At 39.0% G+C, this 18676-nt stretch overlaps 4 protein-coding genes across 4 annotated transcripts; 2 read left to right on the top strand and 2 right to left on the bottom strand.

Annotated features, from left to right (window-relative positions):
* The first annotated feature begins 1443 nt into the window (after positions 1-1443).
* On the top strand, positions 1444-2787 carry MONOS_5006 (Protein disulfide-isomerase). The gene is made up of 3 exons (XM_067875122.1): positions 1444-1483; positions 1655-1964; positions 2103-2787. Exons 2-3 carry the CDS (start codon positions 1656-1658, stop codon positions 2640-2642), a joined length of 849 nt encoding a protein of 282 aa, XP_067731983.1. The 5' UTR covers positions 1444-1483; position 1655; the 3' UTR covers positions 2643-2787.
* Positions 2788-4167: 1380 nt separating this feature from the next.
* MONOS_5068 (uncharacterized protein) lies at positions 4168-4531 on the bottom strand (the record flags this gene model as incomplete). Its single annotated transcript, XM_067875187.1, has 1 exon — positions 4168-4531. The coding sequence occupies exon 1, from the start codon at positions 4483-4485 to the stop codon at positions 4168-4170; it is 318 nt and encodes a 105-aa protein (XP_067731982.1). The 5' UTR covers positions 4486-4531.
* A 961-nt stretch (positions 4532-5492) lies between these two features.
* Positions 5493-12838, top strand: MONOS_5067 (uncharacterized protein; the record flags this gene model as incomplete). The annotated part of the gene is made up of 3 exons (XM_067875186.1): positions 5493-5544; positions 6399-12172; positions 12689-12838. 3 exons carry the CDS (start codon positions 5493-5495, stop codon positions 12836-12838), a joined length of 5976 nt encoding a protein of 1991 aa, XP_067731981.1.
* A 1259-nt stretch (positions 12839-14097) lies between these two features.
* Positions 14098-15573, bottom strand: MONOS_5066 (putative DDE superfamily endonuclease; the record flags this gene model as incomplete). The annotated part of the gene is made up of 2 exons (XM_067875185.1): positions 14098-15192; positions 15307-15573. 2 exons carry the CDS (start codon positions 15571-15573, stop codon positions 14098-14100), a joined length of 1362 nt encoding a protein of 453 aa, XP_067731980.1.
* Between the last annotated feature and the right edge of the window lie 3103 nt (positions 15574-18676).

Raw genomic sequence — 18676 nt, 5'->3', positions numbered from 1 at the left:
CCCAGCACCCCTCACAGCACCCGCAAAACAGCCAGAAACATTTTGTTTGGGTGATCATCCCGCCCATATGTGCGTGGATGCGTGTCAAAAAATGGAGTTTGGAAGAGACCGGGGCGCAGGGGGCGCGGAATAATGGGGCAGGGAAAGCGCGTCGATATGACGCGGCGGGAGAGACACATAATTGGTGAATGCAGATGGGAGCAGGACAGGCATTGCTGGCGATAATGGAGACGATTATGCTGTGCAGCGGGGCAGGGGTGTTTGGGGATGTGTGTGCGGGGGACGGGCCGTGTGCGGTGCTGCTGACGGCGCCGTGGTGCGGGGCGTGTGGGGAGGCAGAGGCGGCTGTGGAGGAGGCGAGGGAGCACTTTTCTGGAATGGTGTGTGCTGTGTGTGGTTGTGTGTGCTGTGCTGTATGTATGGGTGAATGCGGTGTATTTTTGACTTTCATTATTTTTTATCATTAAATTTTATATTATATTTTTTTTTTTTTTATATTTTTGTGTGGCTGCTGTTGGCAGGCGCAGAACGGGACAGGGCTTGTGCGGCAGGTGGAGTTCCATGTGGTCAGGGACGCGCACAGGCAGGCAGGGCGGAACCAGCAGCTGATGGTGGCTGAGCTGCCGGCGCTGTTTGTTGTTGAGGAAGGGAAGGCTGTGCCGTTTGAGGGGATGGTGTGGGATTTGCTGTTTCGCCTTGTTTTTTGTTTATTGCTTGTTTCATTCGAAATTATCTGCTTTTCTTGCGGCGGGGTGGGTGTGTTGTGTTTGTGTGTGGTGCTTCTGGCGTGCAGTTCACGGGGCCGGTGGTGACCGAGTTTGTGTCGGAGGTGGTGGGGAAGGAGGCGCGGGAGATTGAGAGAGAGACGCTGGAGGCGATGCACCGAGGGGGAGGGGCAGGTGGGCCGTCGTCGATTGTCCTTGTGGGGAGCGATCTCGGGAGCAGCGAGGCCCTGCGGCTGAAGGTGTGCATGAGCGATATTTGATGTATTTTTTTTTTTCTTCTGCTTTTTTTTTAAAGAGACTGGGAATGAGTTGTCAAAGCATTCATTCATTTAATTTTTTTTTTTTGATAATATGAAAAATTTTTGTGTGGATGGATATTTTTATTTTATTGGGGGTGTGTGGCAGAGAGGGCTTCGGAGGCTGGGGGATGTGCGGCCGGAGTGGAAGCCGTTTTTCTTTTCGGAAGACAAGCGGCTGTGCGAGCTGTTTGATGCAGAGTGTGGGAAGGCAGGGATCTATGCGTATGGCGGGGGGCGGGCGATGGCGTTTGTGGAGGAGAGTTTGGGTGAGGGTGTGGGTGCGTGTGAGAGTGTGGGCGAGGGAGAGGTGGATGTTGGGAGGCTGGAGGAGTGGGTGCGGAAGACGCGGTATGCGGTGTTTGCACCGCTGAGCGAGGTGTCGGTGGCAGACCTGGCCGAGCGCGGGGGAATGATTGTGATGACGGTGATTCCGCAGAAGGAGAAGGCGATCTATCGGAGGTGTGTGAGTGTATTGAAGCGAATTGACGAAGAGGAGAAAAGGAGAAAAAGAGATATTTTGTGATTTTTTTTTTCTTTTCTTGTGATTTTGGGGGAATGAACTTGTCTCATTTCGAATATTATCATATTTTTTTTCAACTTTTCTTTTTAATTGCTGATTGTGGGGTGAAGGATGAAGGAGGTGATGATGGCGGTGAGCGAGATGCTGCCGTCTGTGCAGTTTGTGCATGTGGATCCGACAGTGTCTGGGGGTGCGACTTCATCGTCGATGCTGCCGCTGTCAGGAGCAGCCGGGCTGGCCACGGGGTCGAGCACGCTGTTTTCGCTGCTGAGCCGGGAGGCGCTGGACCTGCGGGATGTGCCGGTGGTGTGTGTGGTGGATGTGGGGCGAGGGGTGCACTTCTTGGAGCGGGAGCTGGATGTGCTGTCAGTGGGGAGCGTGGGGCGGTGGGTGCAGGATGTTGTGGCAGGGAAGGTGAAGGTGTGCAGCTGGATGGAATCTGGTTCTTATGTTCATTCACATATTTTATTTTATTTTTTATTTTGTTTTTTTATTCTTTATAAATATTTGTTTCCGCATTAATGTTCTCTTGCAATTCCGGTATTGATGGACTGGCAGAGTGTGGAAGAGGAAATGATGGAGGCGAGGCGGAAGGGAGCAGAAAGAGGGGTTTTGGAGAAGGAGAAGGAGAAGGAGGAGAAGGAGGAGGAGGAAGAAGAAGAAGAAAAGATAGAGGAGGAAAAGAAAGAGATTGAAGGAGGAAAAGAAGAAGAAGAAGGAGAAGTGGAGTGGGTGAAGAGCAACGTGGGGGTTGGGGTTGTGTGTGGGGTTTGTGGAGTGGCAGGAGGGATGATTCTGTCGAGGGGGTCGGGTTCAGGAAAGAAGGAGCGGAAGAAGACGAGGGAGGGAAAAGGAGGGAAAGAAGGGAAAGGAGAGGCAGACACAGAGAACGAAGAAGACAAAGACGATGATGGGGATGAGGATGGGGATGGGGATGAAAATGAGGAAGAGGAAGAAGAAGAAGAAGGAATCAAAAAGAAAGGGAAAGGGGAGGAGACGGAGAATAAGAAGAAGAAGAAGAAGAAAGGGAAGGAGGGAAAGGGAGGAAAAGAGAGAAAGGAAGGAAAGGAGGGAAAGGGGAAAGCGAAAGAGAATTGAGGAAGGCGGGGGTTGAGTGAGTGTGTGAAAGTGGATGTTCTTTTTTCTCTCCATTTTTTATATTTTATTTATTTCATCTCTCTTTCTCTTTTAATTTTTTTTTCATTGCGAGCACTTCATGGGAACATGCGTTTTTCTTTCAATCTTCTTGCCATTTCTATTTTTTTTATTATTATTTTGGTCTCTTGGAATCAGCGCAAGATGTGGGGTGTTTTGTGGAGGGGTGGCTGTTTGGCTTGGGCTTGGAGGGAAAAGGAAAGGAGAAAAAGGAGTGAAAAGGGAATTGATTTGACAAAGAAACGCACACAAGAAATTTTCATCATTCTTTTTCCCATCTTCCATTCTTGTTTCGTTTCCACTCTTCATCCACACAAATCTCGAGCATTTGCATCTTCCTCATGAAAAATCAAATATGTGTGTCTGATTTGTCATTTTGACAGAAAGTTCGTCTGGCAGATTTGAGAGAATTGTTTTCCATTTTATTGAATCATGATTGATTCTTCTTTCCAAGTGCAAAGAATGTTTCATCTCAGTTAGGAGTGACAATCCTTCTGTCGACTCCAATCTTCTTTGATGCTCTTCTTGTCATCAAAGAAGATTGGAGTCAATTACTCATGACTTTTCAAAAAAAACTCTCAAAAAGTCATTTGACAAATCGAAACAGCCTCATTGGCTTTGTAATGAGTCATTTTTCCAGAATGGTCTTTTTCGAAGTTTCGATTTCAATTGAAAGAAAAAATGGATTTGCAAAACATTCCCCAAGATAAATATTCAAGAAATGTTTCTATTAATTCGTTTTCCCAATGAAGTGGATTGCTCAATTGCAATCATTTTGTTAATCAAAAATTTTCTAGATTTGAATATTGAATGAAACGTAAAAAAAAGAATTTTTATTATTCCGAAGTGATAACGACATTTCAAGAGATAAATCGGAAAAAAATATTTCTTTTAAAAAAATAATATTATTATATGCATTTGAAATTCTTTTTTATCTATTTTTTCGGATTTTTAATCTCTTAAAAAGTATAATATGGGGCACAGGAATATTTTATTTTCTGATTTTCTCCTGCATCCGCATCGTGATGAGGAGCTTCTCCAGCATACGGTCTGCACACAATATTATTGCGTTATTGTTGCTTGCAGTGAGCTGCTGCAACGGTAAAGGCACTGAAGAAAATCAAATTCAACAAAAATGGAACGAGGAGATACAGAAAGACTCAATTAACATTGCTAATGGAATTGGAGGGTATAGCAATATTTTTGACATTCCATCAGAGAAAGTTATAAAACCAGCTTACAATTGCATTTGCTGTGTCCAAACAAGTCTAAATATCATCAACACCTCCTTGAGTGTGACCAGCCTCAACATCATCCCTCTCAGCGGCTGTCCACTCCTCACTGCCAAATACCACTCGGCTGCCACCATCTTCTCTTCCACTTACCAAGTCAACCCAGCAACAAAATCTCCACTTTTCATCTCTGCCCATTCCTCCATCGCACTCACAAACTTCTCCCTCACCACCCCTCAACCTGCCATCCTCTCCTTCCCCCTTTTCTCCACCCCAAACAATCTCCTCCCAGATGCCCACTCCCCAATCCCCACCTCCTTCTCCATCTCCCACTCCTCTTTCTCCTCCTTCATCTCCCTCATCCAGCCCTTCCTTTTTTCTCCATCTCCATCCCTTTCCCCTTCTCCTTCCTCATCCTCTTCATCTTCATCTTCATCTTCTTTTTCTTCTCCTTCTCCATCTCCGTCCCTTTCCTCTTCTCCTTCATCTTTTTCATCCTCATCCTTGTCATCTTTTTTTGCTTCCCCTTCCACTTCCCCTTCCCCTCTCCACATCCATCACCAATCCCATCCCCACCTCCAAATCCACCTTAATCTCCATCTCTCAAACACCCTCTTCTCCAACATCTCCTCTCCTCAATCACTTCAATCTTCTCCATCTCTTCCTTCAAACTCACTCAATCCTTTCATCTCAACGTTTAACACCAACACCAATACAATCCCCTCCTTTTCCCTTCATTCATCTCTTTCCATCCGCTCGACCATCTTCAAATACACTCACAACCCCATCGACGGTGCCATCCTCCCAAACCTCAACAGCCCATCCACTTCTCTCTCTGCCTTCAACACATCCTTCCTCCACCAAACACGCTCTTCATCAAATGATCCTGTTGAATATATTGGTACTGAAACTGAAAGAAAGAAATTGAGTAGATTATCCTTTTCTGATTTGAATAGCTATCTCTTCGAATGGTGCGAATGGGATGATTCATCTGGTGGACATTCAGCTGGTGGTGCACTTTATGTTAATTGCACAGATGCAAATCTTACAATCACTTCTTGTTCGTTCAATAATTGTTCAACTACTGGGGAAGCAGGAGCGTTATACTGTGGGCAACTGTTGAATATTAACACTGCAAAATCAAACTTCACAAGCTGTTCAGCTGCTCATGGAGGAGCAGTCACTTCTTGGGGTCCTCAATCAAATTCTGTTTGGGTATTTTCGGAAAACAAAGCTGAAAACTGTTCAATAACTGATTGGCGTGGAACTGGTTGGTATTTCTGGCTCAATAATATGACCTCAGCTTGCCAATTTTTGTTTTCAAACAACAAATGTATATCGAATTCCGGTGGCGATGCTGCTGGTTCTCTCACATTTCATTGGCCTCCAAAAGAAAAACCAAATCAATTTTCAGTCAATGATTGTCAGTTTAGAAACAACAAATTGACATCAAATTCAACAACTCGTGGTGGAGCTGGTATTTATTTGGATGCAACCTTCACTTGGATGAATGGAGTGAAATTCATCACATTCTGTTTCTTTGATGGCAACACTGCAAAAAATGGCAGAGGAAATGACGTGTTCTTCAGTGGCAATGCAATCACTCAATCTCCGTTTGAGAATTGTGGTTCAACAACCCCAACAAAAAGAGTGTATAATAATGGACAAGCAGATAGCAGTGTGTACAACAGTTGGCTTCCTCACATTTCAACATACAAAACCGTATCAAATGATGGAACAAACACTGAACTCTGTGGAATCACACAACTTAAGCCATGTGCCACAATAGAATATGCTCTTGTTCTCATGACAGATACGCGAGATGCCTCCATCACTCTCCTCAGCTCAATATTTGTTCCTCTTCAAACACTCACATTCAGTGCTGCTGAAACAAAAATCACCGGAAATGGTACAGATGCCACAACCATTGCCTCCAGTGGTATTTCTCAACCTTCGTCATCATCTTCTTCTGCCTTTTCTGCCCTCTTCCAACAGACCCAGGGCTCCCTCACAGTCTCTGCCCTCGCCATCGCCCACAACTCCACAAACCAAATCACCCCCATCCTCTTCCACCTCTCCGAAAACTCCCCTTCCCTCAAACTCAACACAACCATCATCACCGGAACAACCTCCATAACAATAAAAACTCCCCTCTTCTTCCTCACTGCTGGCTCCCTCGCCCTCAACCACACAGCAATCACTCATCTCCCCCTCAACAGCCAAAGCATCTTCCATCTCACATCCCTCACAAACCCCCTCACCCTCAACTCCTCCAACATCACTGACATCACCTCCACTTCCACCCCCGCCAGCTGTGTCCTCTCCTCTGCCACCTCCCCTGCCCTCTCCCTCTCCCTCGCCAACTGCACCATCACCAACATCAACTCAGCTCCACAAAACCAACAGACTGCCACCAATGGCGGGTGCATCTCATTCGCCTCATCTGCCTCTGCCAACTCGTTTTCAGTGAGTGATTCCACCTTCTCCACCTGCTCTGTGAGCGAGGATACAAGTTCTGGAGGAAGAGGCGGTGCTCTCATGATTGAGTATAAAGATGATTCACAAGTGTCAGAATCCTCCTTTTCCATCACCAATATCGTGTTTTCAGCCAACAAGGCGAGTGTCGGAAGAGATATGTATTTTGTGTGTGAATCATTTGTCGCTTCTGTGAAAGAACCCTTGTTCACCTTCATGGGAAGCATCACTCAGAAAGACAACTCGATTGTTGGGCATGACAGAACAGAGGCATTTGGTGATTGGGATGTGAACTTGTTCATATTTATCGATGGATACTTTGCAGACAAGGTGTTTGTGGATGGCACATCTGGAGTGGAAGAGAAATATTGTGGACTGGAGAAGGCGCCATGTTTGAGTGTGAATTATGGGATGGAGCGTTTGAAGAGGCCACAGAATGTTCTTCAGGAGATTGTTGTGAGTGCAAAATCGAAGGTGGAAGGGTGTGTGGATGTTAGAAGAATGTGTGTGAAAGCAAAAACTGAGGCAATTGTGGAGATAGAATGCCAAAGAGAATTGAGTGGATCTGAAGAATGCATTCTGAAATCATCATCACTGACAGAAATGGAGTTCATTGGGATTGTTGTTCCTTCAAGTTTCAGCAGAACAATCACATCAGTGATTGAATCAAGCACTCAAAATGGAGAGTTGCACATGAAGAACTGTGAGATGAGTGTTTTTGGAGGGAAGCAAAACACAATTGAATTTTTCTTGATCAAGTCAACAGGAAAGATGGTTGAACTGGAGTTTGTCACGATTTCAGATGTGAAATCAACATTCTCGTTGTTTTCATTTTCTCTTTCCTCAGCAAATGTGAATGAACAGGAATACAGACTGAGACTGTTGAATTGCGCACTAGAAAGATTGGAGATTGATGGAAGTGGAGAGGCAGCAGTGTTTGGAGGGAGCATGGGGGTTGGAATGGTGATGAATGGAAGTACCATTGAGGGGGCAGTTTCGTCGAAGAGCAAAGAAGGAGGAGCACTGAAAATAGCGTTGAATGAAGGAGGATTTGTAACAATTGAAAATAGTTCATTAATTGGATGTGCTTGCGAAAATGGGAGTGAGGGAGGAAAAGGAGGAGGGATATATCTGGATTGCAGTCTGAATGAAGGAGGATTTCAGCTCTCATCGATATCGTTTTCTGGTTGTTCAGCAACAGTTGGAAAGAACGTGTTTGTGAAGAGCAGCAGTCTGGTGAACAGTGTGAATACAGAGCGTTTTGCATTTGATTGCACAGATTACAAGGAGGATGGGAATGCATTTGTTGGGGAAGATGGGAAATATGAGGAAATGGATCTTCGAGTGTTTCTTGTTTGTTTGAAGTGGATGGTTGTGTCTGTATCGACTGGTGGGCATGACACATTGGGTTGTGGAAATGAAAAATTCCCATGCGAATCGATGAAAAGTGGAATTGACCATATTGACAGAAGTGGGACTGAAGGAGAAAGGAAAGTGAAAGTGAAAGATGAAGGGACAATTGAAGATATTTATTCTTTCACAGATGCACTTGTGATTGATGTATGTGTAAATGAGGGAGATGAAATCAAACACAAGCCTGTTCATTTTGAAGGTGCAATCAATGGAGATTCTTCAACAACTATTATTTCATCAACAGTTTCACTCAGCTTGTTATCTTTGAAGTTGCAGATTCCAAATCAATTTGAGCCAAAAATGAATTCATTGATCTCGTCGATTGGAGTTCTTCAACTCAAAAACTGTTTATTTGAAATTCGATCATCAACGACCATTCAATATTCGTTGATAACAACAACCAGTGGAAGTTGCACATTGAAAGGATGCAGTTTTGCAGATTGTTCATTTTCCAAAACACCATTGGTATTATCTTCTTCTGTTTTGCTTGAAAACAACAACTTTTCAAACATTATGAACATTGGAAGTGGTGAAGAAGGAGGAGTTGCAAAAGTGACGTTAAAAAATGACGAAGATTTGGTGATCAAATCAACAAATGCATCATCTTGCTCACTTTCATCAAGCAATGGAAAAGGTGGATTCTTGTATCTGGATTGCCAAAATTGCTTTGAAGAAAAGCCATTTGTTTTTGATGTTGGTGTGACTTTTGAGAACAACAAAGCAGCAATTGGAAAAAATGTGTTCATTTTGGGAAAGGATTTGAATAGTTCTGTGGCAAATGAGTCATTCAAATTTGATTATTCTTCAATGAAGGATGATGACAATTTGTTTGTTGGAAGTGATAACTATCACCAAGAAAAGGATTTGTTCATGTTTCTGATTCCATGCAACTCATTTGAGATATTTATTTCATCGAGTGGATTTGATGTGGCTCGTTGTGGAAGTGAAGAAGAGCCATGCCAAACGATGTGGAAAGGGATGAAAAATATGAAAAAGGAGATTGGAAAGAAAACAATTCAGATTGATGGATCGACAATAATTCGAGATTCATTCAACTTGTCCAATTATCAGATCAAAAAAAGTGTAAAGATGGGAGAAGAGAATGTGAAAGCAATATTGAATTTTGAAAAGTCAATTGGAAGTCAACTGGAATATTTCATAGGAAATGATATTCATCTTGAATTGGCGAATATCCAGCTCCAGTTAACATCTGGATTTGACAACTCAGCCAAAACGATTATTTCAAACAGAGGAGGAGATTTGGTGATAAGTGGATGTTCATTCCAATCAGAGGTAGGAGTGAACAATGGATTTGATTGTGTGTTTGTGGATGCGATTGGAGGAAGTGTGGAAGTGAATGATTTGTCAATTGAATCATGCAACGTCGGAAACAGCATATTTTCTATCAACAATGTTGGTGTCTATTGCCATTTGATGAATATTCGAGTGGAATCGTTGAATGAAAGCAGAGGATGCATTTTATCAATCAAGAAATCTGAACTAGGATTGAAGATAAATGAAGGAGTGAATGAAGAATATGTAAATATTGAGATTGATAATTCATCATTTTCAGGAGTGAAGAAAAGTGACAATGGGCCAAGCATTTTTGAGTCAGCAAGTGAGAATAAGATTTGTTTTGTTGTGAATAAGAGCAACATTACAGAAGACAAAGCAGAAACAAGTGAGAAAGGAGGAGCAATATTCTTCACATTGGGAACTTCTGGATCGATGAAGATGGTTGACTCAACAATCAGCCATTGCAGCTGTAACAACAGCACAGGAAGAGGAGGAGGAGTGTATTTGGCAACAAAGGAAAGAGGAGAATTGGATTTCTCATTTGTGGGAATGAAGTTCAGTGCAAACACTGCAAGAGTGGGGAATGATATTTTCATTGAATGTTTCAACATTTTATCGCAGATCAATGAAACTCAATTTCAGTTTGATCTTCGAGAGAATTATTATTCGCGAATTAATGCGATATATGGAAGAGATGAATGTGATTATCCAAATGATACAGATCTGATTGGACTTGTGACTATCCATCAGAGCGACACAATTATTGTGAGCAGTGTGAATGGATCAGATGAGAGGCAATGTGGAACAAACACACTTCCATGTTATTCGATTGAGCATGGGCTAATGCATCTGACTTCAGATTTCATGAGTCAAGTGATTGTTGTTGATGAGAGTGTGATTGGCTGTGAGATAAATCTGGAGGAGATGAGTTTGAGCTCAAAAAGCAGAAAAATCTGTGAAGTTGAAGTTAAATCAGAGATTGACAGAACAAAGGATTCTGTAATATCAACAACAGGAGAAGTTTCATTGCTGAGAGTCAGCTTTGTGTTCGATTTAAATTTCATCTCTTCTCACGAATCACTGATATCACCCGAAGGAGGAATTCTTGAAATTGTGAATTGCTCATTTGACTCAAAACAATCTACTGGAGAAGGAAATATAGAATTGGCAAACATTCCATTTCACATTATCAATATGGAAAAAGGAGAATTACAACTTGATGGATGCTCTGTATCAAATCTCATTCTTCAAGAAACAGCGTTCTATCTTTCTTCTCAACTTCCATCAGTGATTGATTCATTAACGTTTTGCAATTCAACAATGGAAACTTCTCTGATAGATATAAAGGAATGTGGAAAATTAAATGTGGATAGATTAAATACAGAGAATATCACAGTTGATGGAAATGAAGGATCATTTATATCTTGCTTGTCAATGAAAAAGACAATTCAATTGACAAATTGCACAATAGGTGGAGTAAGCTCAAAGGCCACAAAAGGAAAATTGATGAAATTGGAGGATTGTTTAGATGTGAAAATGGATAGTTGCGTTTTTGATGGGAGTTCAAATGAAAGAAATGAGAAGAATTTGAATGCAGTAGAAGAAGAGATATGCAGATGGGATGGATCTCTTGTTGATGTTGTGAAAAGTTCAGTGATGATGAAAGACACCACAATCTCGAATTCACCAGAAGGTGGAATAACAATAGGTGGAGGAAGAGTTGTAATTGAAGCAGGGAATTTCTCAAACAATAATCCATCAATTGAAGGATATCCATCACTGAGAAGAAATATCATCTGTTCAGATTCAGGAGTATTGAATGTGAAGAGTTTGAAAGGAGGAGATGGATTGAAGGATAACACATCACTTTGGATGTTAAATGAAGGATGCAGTTTTGAAGGGATTGTTTCTGAGAGAGATTCATCATTCTTCATTCCTGTTCTGGAGAGTGTGGGAGCAAAGGAAGAGACAGATAGAATGAAGCTGACATTCAAAGGATTTCTTCTTATTCCATGTAATCTGTCATTTTCAGTTGTGAAGAAGAAGGGAGAAGAGAAAGAGCTTGAAAAATATGATTTTGATTCAAATGGATTCTTGTCAGAAAAAGAAGTTGAAGGAAGTATGGGAAAAGATCTTATCAGCAGTTGTGGAGATGAAATAGAAGTGAGTGTGCATATTTTGTTTGGGAATGAAGAATCTCCTTCATCAACACATTCATTCATTCTGAAGAATGCAAGTGAAAGTCAGACAAGTGGAAATGAAAGGGTTGTTGAAGGAGGAAAAGAAGGGAAATCTTATTGGTTATTGATTGTCATTGTGCTTGTAGTAATATTGTTTATTGTTCTAATTGGCTTTATTTTGTTTGTTGTTCGATGGAGAAAACAAAAGAGACGAACAGAAGAATTGGAGATAATCGTGGAAGACAATATCAAAAAGGATCCGAAGCTGATTGAGATGGTGTCAATGGAGATATCACCAGAGGAGCAATGGAGAAGAGCAGAGAGAGAAGCAGAGAAGAAAAATGAAGAGAGGATAAAGAAGAGGGTATATGAGACGAATATGGTGCATTCGGAGTCTGAAGAGTATTTGCTATCTGAAAGTGGCTCGACAGAATACATTCTGGGAAAAGATTCAGATAAGATTCCTGATTGGGCACTGGAAAAGGAGGAAGAGGAAGAGACAAGAAAAAGAACTCCATCTCCATCAATTTCATCAACTTCAACAACAGATACTTCGGACACAGACACAACATTTGTTCGATCGGAGAGTTTGTGTCCAACCACATCATCCATGTCGAATCTGGTGGATGCAATGGCATGCTCATCTCCTCACGAGAAACTGATTGTTGACTTGAGGGATTCGCTGTTCATGCTGCTTCATGGGAGGAACGCGAAGAAAGAGATGGCAATTGGTACTCTGCAAGAGAGGGAGCAGACAGCTGCTCAGATCCTGCTCTGGGTGGCCAACCTTGCACTCCACTCCTTTGATGAAATGGAAAATCCTCTTCAATCTCTGGTCAATCTGAGTCCTCACATTGTGTTATTCTCTGAACACATGGTTATCTGCATCGTGATGCACTCTGACTTATTGTCTGATGATTCATCATCATCCATCTCATCATCAACTATTGTCACTTCTGCCAGTGATAATGATGATGATGATAGAGGCTCTCTTCCATCATCAGCGTTTGAGGAAGAGGATGACAACATGAAGGAGTGCATGCGATGGAAGGCGCCAGAGCTGCTGATGAACAAGAAGATGGGAGCAACAAAGAAGTCGGTGGTGTTTTCGATTGGGATGATGCTGTGGGAGTGCCTGACATTGAAGGTGCCGTTTGGGGAGTATGAGGCAGTGATTGCAGGGCAGAAGATAATGAATGGGGAGAGGCCAGATGTGGAGGAGATTCGGGGAAGTGTGTTGTTTGGTGTTGTGGGGAGTTGCATTTCAGCGCAAGGGAAAGACAGGCCAGGGGTTGTGGAGGTGAGGAGAGAACTGCTGGAGATTTTTCCAGCGGAGGCAAGGATGGTGACGATGTCAGATGCGATTGGGGCAACTGGGATGATTGAAATTGAGGAAGAAGAAGATAAAATGGGAGATGGAAAAGGAGATGAAGATGAAGGAGAAGAGGAAGATAATGATGAGGAGGAAGAAGAAGAAGGAAAAGAAGAAGAAAAGATTGCAAGAGCTTTTGAAGAAATGTGGAAAGGGATGAAAAGGGGCTGACGAAGAGAATTATTGGAGATGAAATGTGGAAAAGAAAAGATGTGGATTTGGGTGTGATTGGAGACTGGCTGGAAGAAGAGTGGAGTGGGAAAAGAACAGGGATGCAAGATTTGATTTGGTGTTGGAAGAGGGGGAAAAACAGGAAAGATGATCATTTGTGAAAACGAGGGTGAGTTGCTTGATAAAGCAGGAGAGGAAGGCAGCAAGCCGTTTGTATGTTTTGTGTTGGGATTTGTGCATTGTCGAATGAGGAGAATGAAAAAGAGATGTGGGTGTTGAGGGTTTCTGTTTTGTTGTTTTGGGTGTGGATGCTGACCTATTTTGTGGGTGGGCATTGGCTGATTTGGCTTGCGATTCATTTTTGAACATTTTGATTTTTCAGAAGCAGAGTGTGTATGTATTTCACTTCGCCAATATGTATTGAATCCTTTTTATGTTTTCTGATCATTGTTGTGTTTGTGTATGTATTTATTCATATTTTTTTGTCAGCACCTTCGTTATTGCATATGCAATGCGTTTTCTGTTGTGTTTTTGAGATATTGTGCTGTGTATGTTGTTTTCACAACAAAAGATATAATCGTGCGAATTGCGTGAAAAAAATAAACGGTGATAATATCAAAAAGCCAAAACCTGCATTCTTTATTTTTGTCAAAAACAGAAAACAATCAAATATTCTCAAAGGAAAAATCATTCCATTTGATCGAAACGAAATGGAAGTGTTCTGATTTTCACATTTATTTGATGCAAATGCTCATCCAGAACGAAATACAAAGCTGAAGTGAAGAAACATGCACAAATATGAAAACAAATATGATTTCATTTGAAACAAGATCAAACAGTTTTTTTTCATTCTTGTTGAATATTTTTCATTGCGAAAGATAATAATGCTTTGAAAAGAGGAAGTTGAGTGTTCTGGAGTGGGTTTAGATAATTAATAGTGCAACAGAAGCAAAGCAGATGGATGCATGTTGGAATAGATAAGAATCAGTCAATCTTTTCATTTGGCTTGATGGAAAATTAAAAATGATCGATGTTTTTGGAAACTCTTGCCTTTATTTGAGTAGGATCATATTTTTATTAGTACACATTTTTTTTATTAGTACATAAAATATTCGAAATGAAAAATTCTAAAAAAAAATCAAAAAAAAAAAAACAAGACTCGAATCTAATTTGCGTATGACTTTTCTTTTTCCCTTCCCTCTTTCAATTTCATCAGACGATTCTTTCTCAATGTCGTTCTCGTCTTGAAGCATTTTGAATTATCTTTTCAGCTTTTTTGTGAAATTCATTGTTTCATCATTTTCTTCATCCGAAATGTTTTCTTTTTCATTTTCCATTTCGCTTTTCTTTCTCAAATAATCATCCCACTCATTTAGCACCTTTTCTTCTGTTATTTCTTTGCCGTAGAAGTCAAATCGATTTTTATGTGAAGAAAGAGGATAAGTCGATGATAGAGGAAGCTTCATCAGAACTGGCCCAGACGAGTCTTTCAGCACTCCGCTGGATTTGAATGCTCTTTTGATAACAGAAGGTGATAGCGCCGAATGAATTGATTGTTGGAGAGCTTCAACAAGAGCTGTTCTTTTCGCTGCTGAAGACGACGACGAAGGTGCTTCGTATTGTGAACTCAGCTCTGATTTGAGAACGTCAAATACGCCTAGGTCCAGTGGCTGACAGATGTGTGTGCTGTGAGGGACGAATGTCACAACATCCACATTTTCTTTTTTAAACTCTCGCCAGATTGTTGGATCTGCTCGAGAAATGTGGGAGTCGCTTTGAAGCAAGCAGTGCGATTCGTCGAGTGACATGCGTTGCCTTCTTTCTTTGATTGAAGGGAGAAGAATTGTAAGTGCATACTTCCTAAATGTTGAAGATTCCATCCATCCGCATTTGTTCGGCCAAATCTCAAGATTTGTAGACTGAAGAGGCTTCAAGTCATCAGGAAGTTTGAGACTCGGCCACAGGATCACTGAAGGAAGTGATTGTCCATCTGCTGCGACCGCCGCAATCAGTGTAGAATTCGCCATTCGCGCAGCAGATTTAGCGAAACCGGGTTTTGCCTTTGCCGGATGAACAACATTCCTATTGGAGCTGTCGGGAACCCTGAGTGAAGACTCGTCCACATTGAAAATCAGTGCGTTGTTGTAACTGTTGTTCTGATGCAATCCGTTGAGAATATCATGCCAGGGCTTTAGAACTTGTTGGCATGATACAGCAAGCCTGTTTACGACAACAATTTTTTGCTTTGATGCATTCAGCTCAAGATGTCGTTTGATGTAATCGTAGGCAACTGGCGCAGAAACTTTAACATCTGGCGTGTTTTCTGGTTTTTGATCATTAACAATGTTTTCAATCTGATTAATACATATGAAAGCATTTCAAAGAATATTTATGCAAACCAGTTAACGTATTTTCTTAATAGCAAAGTTTGCTTCAGATTGTGATTTAATTTTTATTTCGTCCAGCACTATTTGCTCTTTTACGCCAATGACCACAGCTGGTCTTCCGATTTTAGGAACTAGTCTGCCTTGCCTAGCAGCCTTAACCGCACGCTTGATTCGAATTTTGCAGAATTTTTTGCTGTTGTATGCATCCACCATACGCACAGCTCCATCGTTAACAACATGCGCCATTCGCTCCAGTGGATTCCGAAATTGCCGATATTTGAATGACAGCATCGCCTCACGCAGCTTCAGCTGACCCACAGGAGATTTCCTCGCAACTTCCTTTTTCATTTTTTATTTTTTGGGTTATGGTCATTAAGCAAATTAATTTATTTTATAATTATAAATTTCAATTTTCATTGAAACTTTATTTTTTGTACATTAAATGGATTTTTTCATGTTCATAATACTTTTGAATCAACCTGTGACTGAAAGAATTTCAACGGCAGGCTTTTAGCCCCCCCCCCCCCATAAGAAACAGGTTATGCATTTAAATGTATTTACTCAGTCACTAATATTTTTCTTATATTCTAAAAATACTATTAACAAATCGAAATGTGGGTGGCTGAATAATTGATTTTAAAAAAATAGGATCGAATAAAAAAAAGGATCTAATAAAAATATGACCCTGTATTTTATTTTCGCACCAATCATGGTTCAGCTTTTATGGTTCCAAGCATTTTGATGAATATGAGATAACTTGCTTTATTCGTTTCAAACTGAGATGCCTGTATTTACACACGGGTTTCTTTTTTTGAAATCATATATTTTTGAGGGTGTTGAATTCAAAATTATCTTTTGTGAATGGCTTAAAAAATATCATTTGCATATTTCATGAAGTGTAGTGGTTATGAAAGCCAAAGTTTGAGATGTATTCATTGAAAAGTTATCTGTCATCAAAATCATCACATTTTTGTATTCATTTTCCAATATTTAACACAAACATTCAAATAGAATCTTTCAAATGGCTAATTTTTTTTGAAAGGACCCTTTTGTTCAATTTGAAAATAAGAAAAAAATTTCATATTTCAAACATATTTCTGTTCCAACTTTCCAAATTTCACAGTCATGAAATCAAAAACTTGATAATGTTTATTTTTCCATTCTTGAAAAGTTTCGTGAGTGTGAACAGAAATTTGATCGAAATATGAAATTTTAATCTTATTTGAAAATCAAACAAAAGGAACTTTTCAAAAAAATTTCGACAAATGAGTGATAATTTTTGAAATCATATTTTTTCCACCGAAAATATCGTTTTGAATATATGTCACGAATATTCATAAATGCAAGCTGAAAAGTGATTGATTTCTTTAAAAACTCCTCCACTATTAATTCATATCAAACTTTCGCTTTTGAACAGATGCATAAGCATTTTCAATTTAGAACGAATATTATTTCACAAATGACTATGAATTTTCATAATAATAAACACCCAGAGATATGTAGATGTTTCAAAAAAATCGCCCTAAAAATTTTTTTTGATTTCAAAATTGAACGTTCACCTTTGTGATTTCACAATTCACTTTTTTAATAAAGAATGAATGAAAAGAAAAAAAACAGTTATTTCTTTGTTTAATTTTTATTTCCGTTCTGTTAAAATTTCATTTTTTGATGATATTTTTTTATTAAAAAAAGTTTTTTTAATAATAACCTGAAAATAATTCTGCACTTCTTTCCCAAAATAAATAAATTATCCTTTATTTATTTTTTTTTCCAAATTATTTCAAAATAAGAGAAATTTGATATTCTATCAAAAAAATTTTTTTATTCCAAAATGTTCCACTCGAATAATATTTCAAATATGGGACAAAATATTTCACTTCATGCATTTTCATTAAAAAATCACGCACCTCCGAAGAACTTTTAGTGATAAAAAATAGGAAAAAAATGTTCATATTTTGAAATGTTTGTGAAATCACAAAGTATTATATTTTGATATCAACGATGAATGTAAACTGATAGAAATATTCAAATTATCTCGAAATCTGAGAAAACTTTGTTGATTAATGAGAAAAACAAAAAATTAATGATTTAAGCAAAAAAAGTTTATATATCTGTATTTTCCCCCATATTTTCAAATATTTTTTCCAAAAAAAGTGAAACACTTGTCAAAAAGTTATTATCATGGGATATTTTTTTTTTTGTTGTCAAAGTTTTTCCTACAACATGAAGGAAAATGAAGAGCTTCAACCTATTGAAACAAGAATCATCAAACCTTTGTTGTACTCATTCCCAAATTGAACTTTCTTTGATTTTGGTATTAAAATTGGATTTTCTCACCAGACAACATTCACAATTGATTTTTAGCAATAAAACTTTGTGATCTCACTTATAAATCAAAAATGAACTCATTTTATTTGAATTTTTTGATTTCTAAAATTTCACACACAGTGCATAATATTTCTATAGAAATTCCTGAAATGAAACAGTATCTCCCATTTTTTCGAATTATAATTATTGAATGATCGAAGATTTGACAGAATGAAAATTTTCGAAATAAATAAAACAAAAAGTTGGTTGTCTTCAAGCATTCTCTAATTTTTCATTTGCAATAATTACTACACGTGAACAATTCAATATGAACTAATTTCCTTAATATATGAAACTTTTTTTTAGCGTCAGCACTTCCGAAAAAAATTTAGATTCCAGTGAATATTATTGAAATTATAATTTTTATTCTGTGCTTTGTTTTTTTCTAGTCAAAAGTGATTGAAATGAAAATATGAATTTCCATTTTTATCGTTTTGATGTGGTTTTCCCATTGAACATTCAAGATTAAAGAAAAACCACAAAATAAATAAAATATAATATTTTCAGATAAAAAATTATTTTTCATGTTTTTTTGATAAACGATTGATTAGAACAATATGAAAAAAATTTTTTTTCATCAAAAACAATTCCTCTATTCCAAAAATAACACAAACAAATACACCATTTATTATTCAAATTTGGTGAACTTTTTATTCAAAATTAATATACTAACTATTCGAAATTGTTAAACTTCTTATTCAAAATTAATAAAAATCAGTATTTTTTATTAAAAAATTTTTTGATAATTAGTTAGTGTTAATAATGGTGGACACTTTCAATAACTGTGGACAGTGGCATTTTCTCAACAATTATTGACAGTTGCATTTCGACAAATAGACCAATTATTTTTTTTTTTGAATACACACTTATATGGCATTCAGAGATGAAACAACTTGCTTCAAAGAACGTAGAAAAAACATTTTCTATTTTTGTAGAAACTTGGAGAAATTCGGAGAATCTTATTTCTCCAAGTTTCTACAAAAATAGAAAATGTTTTTTCTACGTTCTTTGAAGCAAGTTGTTTCATCTCTGAATGCCATATAAGTGTGTATTCAAAAAAAAAAATAATTGGTCTATTTGTCGA

Source organism: Monocercomonoides exilis, assembly GCF_001643675.1.
Source record: "Monocercomonoides exilis strain PA203 chromosome Unknown scaffold10-1930038, whole genome shotgun sequence".
Classification (NCBI taxonomy): Eukaryota; Preaxostyla; order Oxymonadida; family Polymastigidae; genus Monocercomonoides; species Monocercomonoides exilis.
The sequence above is the reverse complement of the archived record's forward strand: the minus strand, read 5'-3'. Positions and strand labels throughout refer to the sequence as shown.